We start from the raw sequence: 17144 nt of genomic DNA on the forward strand, positions 1-17144 counted from the left end.
AATAAATAAATAAATTTTTTAAAAAAATGCAAAAACAGACCAATGGGACTACATGAAACTTTAAAACCTTTTGTGCATTAAAGAACTTAAAGTGAAAAGGAAACCTACAAAATGGGAGAAATGTCTGCAAATCATATACCTGATAAGAGGTTAATATCAAAAATATATAAAGAGCTCCTACAACCCTAAAACAATAATAAAACGAAACAAAAAAAAAGTCAGATAATTGGATTATAAAAAATGGGCAAAGGACTTGAATAGACATTTCTCCAAAGATGATATATGTGTTCAACACTCATGAAAAGATGCACAACATCACTAAATACAGAAATGCAAGTCAAAACCACAATGAGAACACGGTATATCTTTCCATCTGTTTGTGTCATCTTCAATTTCTTTCATCAGCATGTTAGTTTTTGGAGTACAAGTCACTTGCCTCCTTAGGTAGGTTTATTCCTAGGTATTTTATTATTTTTGATGCAATGGTAAATGGAACTGTTTCCTTAATTTCTCTTTCTGATATTCTGTTGTCAGTGTGTTGTAGATGACACAAACATACGGAAAGATATACAGTGTTCTTGGACTGGAAGAATTAATATTGCTAAAATGACCATACTACCCAAGGCAATCTACAGATTCAATGCAATCCCTATAAAATTACCAATGGCATTTTTCACAGAACTAGAACAAAAAAGTTTTTTAATTTGTATGGAAACACAAAAGACCCCAAATAGCCAAACAATCCTGAGAAAGAAGAACAGAGCTGGAAGAATCACACTTCCTGACTTTGGACTATACTACAAAGCTACAGTAATCAAAACAGTGTGGTACTGGCCCAAAAACAGACACATAGATCAATGGACCAAAACAGAGAGCCCAGAAATAAACCCACAAACTATGATCAATTAACCTATGACAAAGGAGGCAAGAATATACAACGGAAAAAAGACAGTCTCTTCAATAAACAGTGCTGGGAAAACTGGACCGCTACACGTAAAAGAATGAAATTAGAACATTCTCTAACACCATATACAAAAATAAACTCAAAATTGATTAAAAACCTAAATGTAGGACTTCCCTGGTGGTCCAATGGTTAAGACTCCACACTTCCATTGCAGGGCACATGGGTTCGATCCCTGATCGGAGAACTAAGATCCCCCGTGCCACGTGGCGCTGCCAAAAAAACCCAAAACAACAACAATAAACCAAACCAAAAGAAAAAAACGCAACTAAATGTTAGACCAGATACTATAAAACTCCTAGAGGAAAACATAGGCAGAACACTTTTTGACATAAATCACTGCAATATTTTTTTTGGATCCATCTCCTAGAGTAATAGAAATAAAAACAAAAACAAATGGGACCTAATTAAACTTAAAAGCTTTTGCACAGCAAAGGAAACCATAAACAAAACAAAAAGGTGACCTACAGAGTGGGAGAAAATATTTGCAAACGATGCTACCGAGAAGGGCTTAATTTCCAAAATATACAAACAGCTCATACAACTCAGTAACAAAAAAACGCAAACAACCCAATCAAAAGATGGGCAGAAGGCCTAAACAGACATTTCTCCAAAGAAGACATACAGATGGCTAACAGGCACACGAAAAGATCTCAATATCGTTAATTATTAGAGAAATGCAGATCAAAACTACAATGAGGTATCACCTAACACCAGTCAGAATGGCCATCATCAAAAAGTCTACAAATAATAAATGCTGGAGAGGGTGTGGAGAAAAGGGAACCCTCCCACACTGTGGGTGGGAATGCAAATTGGTGCAGCCACTATGGAGAACAATATGGAGGTTCCTTTAAAAACTAAAAATAGAGTTCACCATATTATCCTGCAATCCCACTCCTGGGCATATATCCAGAAAAAGCTCTAATTCAAAAAGATACAATGCACCCCAATGTTCGCAGCAGCATTATTTACAATAACCAAGACATGGAACAATGTAAATGTCCATTGACAGATGAAAGGATAAAGAAGATGTGATATATATATATATACATAATGGAATATTACTCAGACTTAAAAAAGAATGAAATAATGCCATTTGCAGCAATATGGAGATAGTATGCAGAGATTATCATACTAAGTGAAGTCAGAAAGAGAGAGACAAATATCATATGGTATCACTTATATGTGGAATCTAAAAAATGATACAAATGGGACCTCCCTGGTGGTCCAGTGGTTAAGAATCTGTCTTGCAATGCAGGGAACACTGGTTCGATCCCTGGTTGGGGAACTAAGATCCCACATGCCACGGGGCAACTAAGCCCACGTGACGAAATGAAAGATCCCACGTGCTGCAACTAAGACCCAAAGCAGCCAAAATAAATAAATATTGTAAAAATAAAATAATTAAAAACTGATACAAATAAACTTACTTACAAAACAGAAATAGACTCACAGACATACAGAAAACAAACTTACAGTTACCAAAGGGGATCGGGGGAGGGGGGGATAAATTAGGAGTTTGGGATTAATATATACACCCTACTATATATAAAATAGGTAGAACTTCCCTGGTGACGCAGTGGTTGGGAATCCACCTGCCAATGCAGGGGACACAGGTTCGAGCTCTGGCCTGGGAAGATCCTACATGCTGTGGAGCAACTAGGCCCATGCGCCACAACTAATGAGCCCACGCTCTAGAGCCTGCAAGCCACAACTATTGAGCCTGTGTGCCACAACTACTGAAGCCTGCGTGCCTAGAGCCCGTGCTCTGCAACAAGAGAAGCCACCGCAATGAGAAGCCCATGCACTACAATGAAGAGTAGCCCCTGTTCGCCGCAACTAGAGAAAGCCTGCGTGCAGCAATGAAGACCTGACACAGCCAAAAATATATAAATAAATTTTAAAAAATAAAATAAAATAGATAAACAAGGATCTGCCACATAGCACAAGGAACTATACTCAGTTATCTTGTAATAACCTATGATGGAAAAGAATCTGAAAAAGAAGATGTATGTATGGATAATTGAATCACTTTGCCATACGCTAGAAACCAACACAACATTTTAAATCAATTATACTTCAGTTAAAACAACAATACAATGAGATATCCTGCCACAACCATTAAGATGGCCACTATCAAAAAAACAAAAAAAACAAAAAACAACACACAGAAAATAACAAGTGTTGACAAGGATGTAGAGAAATAGGAATCCCTGTGTACTGCTGGTGCAGCTGCTACTGGAGACTGTATGGTGGTTCCTCAAAAATTTAAAAACAGACTACCACATGATCCAGCAATCCCACTTGTTGGTATACATTCAAAAGAACTGAAATCAAGGCTGTGAAGAGATATTTTCACACCCATGTTTACAGCAGCATCATTAACAACAGCCAAGAGGTAGAAGTAACCCAAATGTCTATTAAGGGGTGAACAAAACATGGTCCATCCACATAATGGAATATTACTCAGCTTAAAAAGGAAGGAAATTCCGGAACATGGTACAACACTGGTACAACACAGATGAACCTTGAAGATATTATGTTAAATGAAATAAGTCAGTCACAAAAGGACAAATACTGTATGAGTCTACTTATATGAAGTCCCTGGAGTAGACAAATTCATAGAGACAGAAAGTAGGATGGTGGGGGCTGGGGGAGGGGGAAGGGGAGTCAGTGTCTAATAGGGACAGAGTTTCAGTTTTGCAAGATGAACAGTTCTGGGGGTCTGTTAGGAGTGTAATTATTTCCTCAGTGCAGGTTCACTAAGTTCTAGAATCAAATTTATTTAGAGAAACCTGTGAATTATGCCAAGAGGTAAGCAACATATTTTCAAAATACTATCCAACCAAGGGAGAATATTTAATACTAACACAACACTATGAGAGCACTGAGACTTCAAACTTATTAATGTTGGATTTGTTAAAGTCATGAGTTTTCTCAAGTTCTAAAAGCGAGTCACTCCCTTAGCAAGATGTAACCAAGGTAATGGGAGAATGAAGAAATGCCAGGAGGCACAACAGCTTCTGAAATGTGACACGGACAGAGAACCGATTGGGTGGGATGGGGAAAAAAACAAAAACTGAAGTACTCCACGTGAAGAAATCACCAAAAATGTGCTTCCCTGGTGGCGCAGTGGTTGAAGAGTCTGCCTGCCGACGCAGGGGACACGGGTTCGTGCCCCGGCCCGGGAGGATCCTACGTGCCGCGGAGCGGCTGGGCCCGTGAGCCATGGCCGCTGAGCCTGCGCATCTGGAGCCTGTGCTCCGCAACGGGAGAGGCCACAACAGTGAGAGGCCCACGTACCGCAAAAAAAAGAGTGTTAAAAGGATATTACATTCTGTTTAAAAGGTTTTAAAAGGTTTTAACTTAAATGGTACAGGCTATGATTTTTCTCTAAGCCTCTTTCTAACAACAACAACAACAAAAAAAACCCAGTATTATACGAAATCAGATTTTGTGTTACCTTGATGCCTATCTATGGCTGACTCTGATGCAATTAAAAAAAATCAATGTCAAGATTACAAAGATGTTAATAGTTAAGGATTAAGACAGCAGTTTTGACCACTGTAAACTGCTATGGCCTCTGGCCTTTGGAAAGGAAGAGAAAAGCAGATTTTTCAGCATCAACTGGTGAGGGAGAGAAAGGGGAACGTGAGGCTTTCCTGGGAAGAGCGGAAGCAATCAAAGGCGAGACTCCAAACTCCAGGAGAGTCAGAGGACTTTTAGCGACCCTCACCCAGGGCCACAGCCTCCAACCCAGTGAGCACCTGCCACAGCCCCCAAGGGTGTCTGACCCCCACCTCCTGCAGCTGGAGAGGAGGGGGTCTTCCAAAAGGAAGCCCAAGGTTGCCATTAGAGCCCCCGAGTCCCAGGCACCAAGGGCTAGTCCTGAAAGATCAACAGGCATCACTCACTGACAGAATAGCAGAGACATGTGCCCAAGGATGCTCGTTAATATCCACATCTCTAAAAGTCCCCAGGCCCAGCAGCTGGCTATGCAGCAGACTAAACTACAGAGAGAGATGGAAGACACAAGACAGGCTCTGGAAATTTCGACTGATGAAAGCTTCAGGCACAAATCAATACCTGACAGGTCCCACTCTTCCTACAGAACCTGCCTCAAAAATAATGAGAAACTGAGGGAATTCCCTGGTGGTCCAGTGGTTAGGACTCCACGCTCTCACTGCCGAGAGCTCGGGTTCGATCCCTCGTCAGGGAACTAAGATCCCACAAGCAGCTTGGCAAAAAAAAAAAAAAAAAGAAACTGAAATAAAATGGGGGAGAAGGACGTCTAAGTGTTGGCTTAACCTCCATTCCGCTGAGAGGCTCTTATACGAAAGGGGAGAACTCAGCCTTCCTGGCACGACGGCAGGCCCCTGCCTTTTCAACTTGCCTCTGCCCTGCAACCCCCAGCTCCTTCTATTTCCGAGGAGTTTTCTTTTAATGGAAATATCTTGTTTCTCATTATACAAATTATATATTATCACTATGAAAATAAAACAACACAGAAAAGCATAAAGTAGAAACAGCTGTAAACGAGATCATGCGTGTAACTTGCATTGAACTCAAACCAATGGCACCATTTGGCACCATCACACTATTTTCCAACTCTTCCCTCTAACAGTGTGTCATGGCTGTACCTCCGTGTCAGGATGTACCACAGCATCTAGCATCTTTTTCCCAATTTTTTCCTTCAGATAAAATCCTTTAAGGCCGATACCGGAGAGGAGAAACCAAGATGGCGGAGTAGAAAGACGTGCTCTCACTCCCTCTTGAGAGAACACCAGAATCACAACTAGCTGCTGAACAGTCATCGACAGGAAGACACTGGAACAAACCAAAAAAGATATCCCACATCCGAAGACAAAGGAGAAGCCACAATGAGACGGTACGAGGGGCGCGATCACAGTAAAATCAAATCCCATAACTGGTGGGTGGGTGACTCACAGATCGGAGAACACTTATACCACAGAAGTCCACCCACTGGAGTGAAGGTTCTGAGCCCCACGTCAGGCTTCCCAACCTGGGGGTCCGGCAATGGGAGGAGGAATTCCTAGAGAATCAGACTTTGAAGCCTAGTGGGAATTGATTGCAGGACTTCAGCAGGACTGGGGGAAACAGAGACTCCGCTCTTGAAGGGCACACACAAAGTAGTGTGTGCATCGGGACCCAGGGGAAGGAGCAGTGACCCCAGGGGAGATGAACCAGACCTACCTGCTAGTGTTGGAGGGTCTCCTGCAGAGGTGGGGGGGGGGCCTGTGGCTCACCGTGGGGACAAGGACACTGGCAGCAGAAGTTCTGGGAAGTACTCCTTGGCGTGAGCCCTGCCCATATTATTCATTACTGCATCCTCAGCCCCCAGTGCAGCACTCAGTGGGCTCAGGAACAAGCAGACTCACCTGCTGCTCCACCTGTCACTCGGCATCCCCTCTAGGCCTCTGTGTCCCCTCTGCTTCCCCACACATGGCTGCCAATGTCACATGTGTGAGCACTGGTCACATGGAGGAAAAGGCGAGCGGCACTAAAGACAAGGGGACTCCTCTGGACCCTGCTGCCCGCCCTGAGGACCTTGCAAGTTCATCCAGTGTAGGCTACAAAAGTTCTAGCCAGCTTTGGAATGTGGGAGGGTTGTGTTTCTAAGTGAAGAGTGGAGTTGACTTTTTAGTACTCCTTTTATTTCTATAATCACTTAGATATAATTTTACCCAAAGGCATCACTCTTGACACATCTTTGTTCAAATTATGATTTGAACCTTCCTTCCAGGATATGCTTGGATGTGTATGTGATATACATGAATCGGAGTTCTACACTCTGACTCCACAGCATCCTTGTGAGAACACCACACGGGCTGTGCTCCCAGGGCTCCCACGCCTCCCCCGAGCTGAGCCATGCTGCTCTGTGCATGGGACGCAGGACCTACACCACCTCGGAGGAGAAAGCTGCCTCCACTGGGGTCTTGGGGATGCCCAAGATGGCATCCCAGCACTGCCAGCTCCACCCGATGGTGGGTGTGCCTGCAAGAGGCATTCAGCTCACGGCCAGTCGCGCAGTCCCCTTACTCAGAGCCACGGTCACAGCAGAGACAAGGCCGAGAGCCCAGATCTGGGAATGACCCTACAATGCAGGCACACTTCCTTCCTCGTTTAGGAAAGTAAATCTCAAAGATAAAAAAGGAATAAGGTCAAGTCTTCTGCCTATTTTCTACTGTTGAGTTAATTGCCAGAAATGCAGCAACAGACAAGGCTGCAAGTGCATGTAGGAGAAGTCCTTAAACACATCATTAGTAAGCACCACACAGCCCTGCTGGATCCCTCGCAAATTCAAAATTCACTACAAGCTAAGCTCGGGGATGGCCTGCCCCAGACACAGTGCAGCTAAGCAGGGACAGGGAACAAACACGGCACTGTGACATGACAGCAGCAAACCTTCCTGGCACTTAGGAGGTTTAGACGCTTCTAGTTTAACTTATTTTTATAAGAAATCCTAGATTTACTGTAAACATTTCATTAATTAGGAAGCAGTTTTTAATATGCCTCTAATGATTCAACTTTGAAACTAAAGTCTGTAACTCCGAAGTTAGTAGGTCAATTTAAGTAAAAAGTATCCTGAGGGCTTCCCTGGTGGCACAGTGGTTGAGAGTCTGCCTGCCGATGCAGGGGACATGGGTTCGTGCCCCGGTCTGGGAAGATCCCACATGCCACGGAGCGGCTGGGCCCGTGAGCCATGGCTGCTGAGCCTGTGCATCCGGAGCCTGTGCTCTGCAATGCGAGAGGCCACAACAGTGAGAGGCCCGCATACCGAATCCTGAAATTTTCAAGTTAAGCTGTTTCAAAATATTTTGTAACTATTTTTCTGTATAAAACAGAGTTGTCGGGGCATCCCTGGTGGCGCAGTGGTTAAGAATCCGCCTGCCAATGCAGGGGACACGGGGTCGAGCCCTGGTCCAGGAAGATCCCACATACTGCAGAGTAACTAAGCCTGTGTGCCACAACTACTGAGCCTGTGCTCTAAAGCCCACGAGACACAACTACTGAGCTCACGTGCCACAGCTACTGAAGCCCGTATGCCTAGAGCCCATGCTGCGCAACAAGAGAAGCCACTGCAATGAGAAGCCCGCGCACCGCAACGAAGAGTAGCCCCCGCTCGCCTCAACTAAGAGAAAGCCCGCGTGCAGCAACGAAGACCCAATGCAGCCAAAAATAAATAAATAAATAAATTTATTTATTTAAAAAAAAAAAAGAGTTGTCTTAATTCACTACCTAACCAAAACAAAACAAATAGAAGTCAGCAGCATAGAAGACTGATAGGAGACTTCCACTGTCGCCTGTAACACTCATTAATCCCAAAGACCCACTCTTTAAGGGTAACACTGCTGCCACCAATGACAAGGGCACAAGCTTACAAAGCACTTTCTGTGTGTACCGCCACTCGTCTGTGTGTCTCACGCATCCTAATTCACCCGTCTTTACAATAACCTTAGGAGGTAGGCAGTTATCATCTTCATTTTTCACACATCAAGAAACTGAGGTCAACAGGTGAGGAACTTGCCCAAGGTTACACAGCAACGTGACAAGGAGCAGAGCAGGACTGGGATCTAAACAGTGTGGGCCCAGGGACTTCCCTGGTGGCGCAGTGGTTAAGAATCCGCCTGCCAATGCAGGGGACACGGGTTCTATCTCTGTTCCAGGAAGATCCCACATGCTGCGGAACAACTAAGCCCGTGCGCCACAACTACTGAGCCTGCGCTCTAGAGCCCCTGAGCCACAACTACTGAGCCCACACGCCACAACTACCGAAGCCCGCGTGCCTAGAGCCCATGCTCCGCAACAAGAGAAGCCACTGCAATGAGAAGGCCGCGCACCGCAACGAATAGTCCCCGCTCGTCGCAACTAGAGGAAGCCCATGCACAGCAACGAAGACCCAACGCAGCCAAAAATAAATAAATAATAAATTAATAAATAAATAGTGTGGGCCCAGAGTCTGAGCCCTTTACTAACCAGCTACATGGTCTTTCTCTAATAAATAAAAGTTATAGACTTCAGCTTACAAAATAAACTCCTGAATATAAAGCACCACTTACTGTTTTACATACCAGGGTTGTATGGAAGATTTTACTTGACAAAGAGGTTCCACCACCAAAAAAAAAAAAGATTCTGAAAATCCCTGATGTAGGATATTAGTTGTCAAAATGGAAAGGGGCTGATAGGAAAGCTTAAGAATGCAGTGACTTCCTCTTACAGATGAGAAACAGTTCTTGCATCAGAAAATATAACTTGCACATTGAATAAAAACCACAACCACAACTGCAGGAAGGAAAAGGATGTTTCTCATTGTTTACGATTTATCTGAGATTTGTTCATCCGTTGGCAGATAAGGACCAGGAGACACTAAAAGCTTAAGAAAAATACATAGGAGAAGAAGAAAATGGGATGATTCTACCTGTAAATTACACATTTTTCCTGTCAAATGGGAAAAGGACCACCATTATTTTATTTTACCAACAGAATTCCTAATTCCAGCTTTTGAAAACTTTTATTCCATGAAAACATAATTTAAGACACTGAAATAAGTAAACAGAAGCAACTATATTGCTACAATAGTATTTTCTAAGTGTGGGTCATTTTAAGAGTCAAAGTCCCACGTGCTGTAACTAAAGCCCTCACTTGAGCTCCCTACAGCTTCACACTTCAACAGGAAGAGTGAAGTGGCCAGCACAACCGCACCTGGTTCTCTCAGCAGGGCTAGCAGGTACTGGATTCACCAGAGTACCCAGAGTCGCCAACACCGGCTGAATCACCACTGCACCCGGCCCACAGGGCCCAGCACTCATAGAAGCTCAACGGAAGAAAGAGGACAGCTGCATCCAAGCTGACAGGGCCACGAACCCTGTTCACTTCTCAAAACCAGCTCCCCTCTAATCTGCAAGATAAAATCTAGACTCTACCGGCTAGAAAAGGGCAGAAACCAAGAAATGTCAGTTACTCTTACCTTGTTTCTCTTTTTCCTTTAGTGGATCGGTGTTATAGACTCGGAATCCATTTTCCATCCCACACGCAAAGCACCCTAAAGTGTGAGACAGACAAATTAATCACCTCACTGGGGTCTCAGCTGAGGACCCCAGGCCTGGACCGTCACAAGCAAGGGGTCCAGAGACAGTGACCTCTCCCAGGAACTCTTGTGGATGCTCAGACCACACGAACGTGGTCTGCAAGTGTCACTACGACTCTCCTCATGAACTGTTATCAGAAGATTTGCACGTCACTCCACTGCCCCCCTCAGGGCCCTTCTGGCATCCCGTGGACCAGGCTCACTTAACTCCAGCACGAGGGGTTCACCGGCTACTGCACCAGCCACTCTGCCACTGAGCACTTCCCTCAACTCCCGCCTCTAATGCTCACCACTGGCCTCCCCGTTCCCAACACACCTCTCGAGGACTGTATCAGCCACCAAGTCCTACAGAGGCAATGACAAACAAGAAAGTCCATGAGGACAGCCACAAAGCAGGCAACCCCAGCAGGTATGGACACGCCCAGTTGGGGAAGGGGGGGAAGGGCTGGTGTGGATGGTCTTCTAGAAGGCAGCTTGAGGTCTCCATGACCTCACTCCCACTTGGAACTAATCCTAACTCCCTAAACCTCTGTCATGGTCACCATCCCCAAGTCACACACCAGATTGTTAATGGTCCAATTAAAGGCACTGTTATGAACTGAATGAAGCACTCAAGTTTCAAGACGATCCTGTGACCTGGACTTCATTTGCCTAAGTGTGACCAAGACCACATTAATCTCCTTCAACACCACCATGCAGGCTCATATGAAGCTTGTGGCCAGAAGGAGAAACACCAAACCCTCTGCTTCTTTTTCCAAGACAAGCTGCAGAGCCTGCACCCTCACTGCGACCGCACTACTGGCCTGAATGCGAAAGCCACCCTCAGGGTCTCTTCCCCTGCTTTTGATCTGCGTTCCAGCGTTGGGAAGACATTATTCTATCCTATCTGCCACCCCTGCCCCCAACATGGAAAGCATGCTTCTATTTTTTGTCCAGGTTACTTATAAAACTGCAAGGACCATGACAGCCTCCTCAGGAGTTGGAGACTGTTCTGCAGTCAACTCTCAGGCACTTTATCTGGGCCTGGAGCCTGACACTCACGCTAAAGTACAGCGTTACTTATTATCTCTAACTTATTCTGGGTTGTAACTCCCTCTTTGTGTTATTGTAATCATGTAATCTGGACAGGGGAACCAGAGCTTGGCTTTCTGGAAAATATGAAAATACAAAGTTGAAACTTTTCCCTTTCTTTCTCAACTATTACACCTTCCACAAGTTTTAAGCCTGCACCTATCTTATTTGTCTTTGCCAGAACACATATATTTCTGACCAGACTTGTATAAAATAAACAACCAATCCCTACAAATCCACAAGAAAAAGGCAGACAACTCAAGAGAAAAATGAGCAAAATATTTGGACATTTCACAAAAGAGAATATCCAAGTGGTCAATAAACACACAGAATCAGGGAAATGTAAATACAATCTCACATATACCACAATGAGATCTACTAAACATCCACCAAAAGGGCCAAAATAATGGAAAATACACCAAATGTAAGGAGTGTGTAGAACTCGCATGGGAACTCTCAGAACTGCTGTTGGAGGGCAAACCAGGACAATCACTGCAGAAAACTGTTTGCACGACTACCGCTGTCAATTCTACTCCTAGGTATACAAGCCTCGCAGAAATGACAACATGCGTTCACCAAAAGACAGGTATTAGAATGCGCACAGCAGCACCACTATGCTCATAACGGCCCCAAACTGGGAATCTACCCAAAGACCTACGAATGGTTCAATGGATAAATGAACTGTGATATATTCACACAAAGAAACACCACACCAATGAGAATGATCTACAATTATACTCAACAGTATGGAAAAAAAAAATCTCACAAACATGATACTGAATAAAAAAGCCAGAAACAAAATACAATACGGATAGGCAAAACTAATCTATGTCATTGGAAGTCGAATGGGGGAGTGGCTGGAAGGAGCACAGGGTGGCCAGGTGTTTGGTTTCTTAACCTGAGTGCTGTGGAAGGTGTTTTCAGTTTGGAAAATTCACCAAGCAGAATACTTAGGATACGAGCACTTTTCTGTAAGAATAGTGTGCTTCAATTAAAAGCTAGAAGAAAAGGTACTACAAATACCACAAGACTGGAAACCACTCACTAAGGAGGCTAGGCATTATCCTTGCTATTTTTTGGGTAGAGGAAATAATTAACGTATTTTACTTGGCTATCATACAAAAGTTGGCATTAATCTTCTCATTCTTGCTATCTTAACAAAACTTTTCCCCACACAGAAGTGTTCAAGCCAACAGCTGGTGACCAAGCACAGTGCAGAGGAAGCCGACTGGCAACAGGGCATCAGAATCACTGAAGGGCATTCTTCTACGCATGAGCCATGTGCAGTCCACATGCAAGTGCTCTGAGCCCACACTCCAGAACCACAGCAGAGTGAGCCAGCGAAGTCAGCCTGTCGCCTCAGTCTCGGTCGAGGCAGGACAAGCTAGTCTACAGAGAAGGTGTGTGTACTCAAACCCTGTGTTTCCCACGGGAAGAGAAAGAAAAACGGCAGCCAGATTATAGAAATGTACATATCCACACCTCAGAATCTTGAAAACTGTAATGCAAGTTATCTTTGGGAGAAGACAAAAGTTTAAACAATTTAAAATTATAAGCAGATGTTTCTAAGGTTGCAATGCGAGTGCTAAAAAAGCTGAGTAAAAATTAAAAATCAGTATAAAAACAAAATATAATGAACTCAACAATATGGCATAAATTTACATTATAGGAAATTAGGCTAAGGGTAAGCAGAAGCTTAAGTATAAAAGTATATTTTTTTCCAGCAACACTGTAAGCTTTACTTGTAATTTATTACAATGAAATGAAATGGTTTTACAAAAGTGAGAGTGTATTTTTCAGATAACTGAAATATATCCATCTAAAAGCCAGTGCTGTATTTTCTAAATAATCTTTGATGAAACCGTTATAAAAAAACATTATAAACTTCACTGGTTTCTAAAATAATCAGCATCATCGTGAGCCTCAATTACTATACTGAAACTTAGTACAAAGATGCCTCATCTGGCACTAAGGCAGGTGTAGAAGATCTGGCCTTTAAAGGGCCTCAGTCAGTAAGCTTTTTGCTTCTGTGTTTGCTTTTCAGGGCTGCCTCTCCCCTCCCCTACTATCAGCCAGTCACCTCTTTCCATTGAAAACACATTTCTTAAGGAGTTGTAACACGGTTAACTCTTTAAAGAGTTCTCAATTATTATCAGAACCTACTGAAAAACCTACTGGCCCTCCTATGGAAATCAAAACCCCAAATGTTCTGCCACATACTGCTGGATGCCCAACATGTGGCCCCAAAAGGGCACCCCAACGTGGGGCCACACCACCTGCGGTCCCCAGCCCAGCCGCCCCCATCCCACGTTCTTCCCCACGTCCACCTCCACCCCTCCAAGAACACTTCCTGCCCTCAAGGGCTCCTCCCCGAAGGAAAACCCCTGCCTCGCCTCGGTTCCCAGACACACTTAACTCTCCCGGGGCCCCACAGTCAGGACTTTGGAGCCATAACCCCACAAGCCCAAGTGCCCACGCACTGACACAGCGGGGCCACCTCCGCCCGGCCTATTTAACTCTACACCAAACAAGCTCCACAGATACGGGTCCTGCAGTTCCCGCTTCTGGATTCTCTTCAAGCTGGCTTCCAAAGCGAACACTCGGAACCGACGCGGGTCCCCCTCCCCGGGTGAGAGTGGGGCGCAGCCCCCCAGCCCGCCGGACTCGGAAACGCGAAAAATGCCATTTCCCCAAAGCCGTGCTGGACGATCCGGTTTCCACCCAACAAAAGAATAAACTGTGAGTCCGGCGATTTTTTTTCTATGAAAATCAACAGAAAAGACAAGGACCTTCGCGGACGAGGTCCTGAGCCTGGGGGGCCGTCCTCACCTCAGCGCGACCCCGTCCCGGCCGCTGGGGACCCTAAAGCGACAGGAAAGAACCGACGCCGCCCGGAAAATCCCGTCACCATCCGACCGGGGTGAGGGGTGGGCGTCGGGGCGGTGGGCGAGCGGCTGGGAGGTGGGGCGGCCGGGGGGGAGGGGAGGGACGCCGGGCGAAGGAGAGGGAACGCCGTGGGGAGGGGAACAGGCGCCCGAGGAGGAGGCGACGAGCGGCCTGGACGCGGTACGGACGCTGCCGCAGGGCGCCGAGGGCGGGACCCCGCTCGAAGGGGCAGCGGCGTCGGGAGGGCCGGGGCAGTCGACGGGCTTCCCTCACCGTGGTCCTGGTTGAAGCCGGCGTAGAGCAGCCCGTTGCCGTGCGGGTTGCAGGGCAGGAGGTTCATGGCGCAGCGGGGTCCACCGCGCCTCAGCGCCGCATGCCGCTCGGGGAGGCAGGCCGCCGGGGTCCCTCTGGCCAGCTCCGAGGCCGCCGCGGCCGGAAGCGAAAGGCCCACCGCCTGCGCGCGCAGCCAGAGAGCCGCGGAGCGCCGAGCACATCCACCCGAGGCCTGCCGGGCGGGGAAGGAGCTCCGAGAGCGTCACGTCTATGGGGGGCGGGGCCTGCCCGAAGAGGGCTGGTCTGGTCGGTTCGGGAGCGGGGCCTGGTCTGAGGGGAGGGGCCTCATCTGTGGAGGGCGCATCTGGGGGCGGGAACCACCTGTTCCAGGCGGAAGGAGACCCCCAGTGCCAACGAGCCCTCCAGGGGGCGGCGATTCAAAGGGACAGCCCAGGGACTTGCCTGGTGGCGCAGTGGTTGGGAATCCGCCTGCCAATGCAGGGGACACGGGTGCCAGCCCTGGTCCGGGAAGATCCCACATGCCGCGGAGCAACTAAGCCCGTGTGCCACAACTACTGAGCCTGCGCTCTAGAGCCCGTGAGCCACAACTAGGGAAGCCCACGCGCCTAGAGTCCGTGCTTAGCAACAAGAGAAGCCACCGTAATGAAAAGCCTGCGCACGGCAATGAAGAGTAGCCCCCGCTCACTACAACTGGAGAAAGCCCAAGCGCAGCAACAAGGACCCAACGCAGCCAAAAATAAATGAGTAAATAAATAAATTAAAAAACAAAACAGTGACAGCCTTGCCCCGTGACCCTCAGGAGCACGCAGAACCCAGTCCCCCACAGTAACTCGAGTCCCCCGGAAATCATGTAGATTAAGGTAAGCATAAGAGACTTTTCTATTTTTAGTTGATAAAAAGATAAGTATCTCAGTAAAAATAACAATGCATTATGGAGTTTTTAACAGGTATGCTAGTAAAATGTACGCGAAAATAGCAAAATGAGTGGAAGTGAGGAAATGGAAGTACAGGTGACCCTTGAGCAACTCAGGGCCACTTACACGAGGATTTTTTTCGATAGTAAATGCCTCAGGGCTACACTGCCCTGGTTGGTTAGATCCACAGATGCAGAACCGCAGATACCGAGGATAGGAGGGCCGACTATAAATTACACGCGGATTTTCGACTGCGTGGAGGGCGGGCGCCCTTAATCCCTGCGTTGTTCAAGGGTCGACTATATATGAACGTATAGACCCTCCCACCCCCTACCCTCCATCTCCTCAGAGAGAGACGCCCCACAGGGACACAGACCCCCCACGGCCCAGAGGTACCCACAGACAGCTGCCCCCAGGACACAGAATCCCCAAGACACAGAACCCCCCCCCCCGGGACACACAGAACCGTCTTCAGGGACACAGAGCTCCCCAAGACACCAAGCTCCCCCACACACAGAGTCCTCCAGATCACAGAGCCCTGCCTACCACCACCTCCGCCCAGGACACACAGCCCCTTGGACACAACACATCATCAAGTAAGGCTCTGGGCTTCCCAGCACCGCGGAGCCGGCCCATGGTCCTATTCCAACACAGTGGCCATGGAGGCAGGAGCGGCTGGCCCTAGGGTCCCCGCCCAGAGGGCCCTCTGGTCTCACCTTTCATCTGCAAGAGGTAAGGAAGGTTGTTTCGTATGATACAGTGTTTAACTAGTAAAACAATCAGAGAACCTTTAAAAAGCTACCATCCATTACCCCCATTTCTAAAGTGGCCCACAGAGCAACGATAAAATTTTGCAGCAAGGAATCAGGAAACCAGCAGACAATGCTGACCAGCTTTGAGCCGCACAAGGCACTGTCCTCCAGCAGAAGTAGAAAGTTAGTCTTTGACGCGTCAGACAGGCATATTCTAGACCCGAGTGCCAAGTCCACTCCTGGGCTAGACAGCCGTCTTCCTGTCATCTCATCAGGCACAGAAAGAGCACCGGAGATTCTGGCACACACAGCCTGGCCACAGCGGGCAGGGTCGGATATGAAAGCTCCCTGGACGAGGCCCCTCAGGCTGATAGGGGCAGCATAAAGGCAAGACCCTGCATGAACACAGTCCAGAATGGGGCAGCATCCGAGCCAGCAAAGGCCAGACCGCATGCTGGTGCCTGAGCGGCTGCTGCTTTTACCAGCAACAGCTTTAACCTTGCTCAGTCTTCACACCTTCTAGATTGGAGTTACTAAGACAGCGATCCCGGAATCACCGCTGCTCCCTGAAAGCATCGAACACAGCAATGTGCTCTCCTACCACAAGTGCTAGTCTGAGTCCCTTCCAACATCCTCCTACAGAAATGTCCCCGGTTCTTGACCATAGGAGGTCTCCCTCATTGCAGTGAGTCAACTGAGTTCCTGGTGGTCTTTGGCTGACGACAGTGAAAGCACTTCTGGGCTGCCTCACCTAGGAGGGGTAAAGGCTGGAGCAACAGCAACTACGTTGGGGCAAGGTAGACTTTGGAACTCTTCCTTGTTGCCTCTGTCTTCCTCTGCACAGTGACTCAGAGGCCTCTGTACCTGGGCTGGTTCCACTGTTATCGTGGGAAAGTAGAGTGAAAGAAGCAGTATTCCACAGTTGAGTTCTAGACTGAGGCAGGGAAGAGAAGGTAGGAATAAAAGCCAAAACTTGATTGGCAGGAGCCAGCCTTTTTTGAGAAGAAAGGTATGTGAGACTCCAGAGATCTGAAGAAGGAGAGCACAGACCCAAGTATTCCACTGAAGCCAGAACAGATGGAGCCAGACCCTGACCCCGAGTTCAGGCTGGTTGAGGAATGAGGGTCGGGGATCAAGGGTCAGAGGTGAGGAGTGGC

General features: G+C 47.0%; 1 protein-coding gene across 2 annotated transcripts in view; it reads right to left on the reverse strand.

Moving 5' to 3' along the window:
- The window catches only part of WDR45B (WD repeat domain 45B), a 28582-nt gene extending 14094 nt beyond the window's left edge, over positions 1-14488 (reverse strand). For both annotated transcript variants that reach the window (XM_059998385.2, XM_059998384.2), the window contains exons 1-2: positions 14301-14488; positions 9951-10025 (exon numbers count right to left, since the gene is read on the reverse strand). In XM_059998385.2, coding sequence (XP_059854368.1) covers positions 9951-10025; positions 14301-14367 — 142 coding nt within the window. In that variant the 5' untranslated portion in view covers positions 14368-14488. The remainder of the gene's footprint in view (positions 1-9950; positions 10026-14300) is intronic.
- Between the last annotated feature and the right edge of the window lie 2656 nt (positions 14489-17144).

The sequence above is a fragment of the Delphinus delphis genome, chromosome 19, assembly GCF_949987515.2.
Source record: "Delphinus delphis chromosome 19, mDelDel1.2, whole genome shotgun sequence".
NCBI lineage: Eukaryota > Metazoa > Chordata > Mammalia > Artiodactyla > Delphinidae > Delphinus > Delphinus delphis.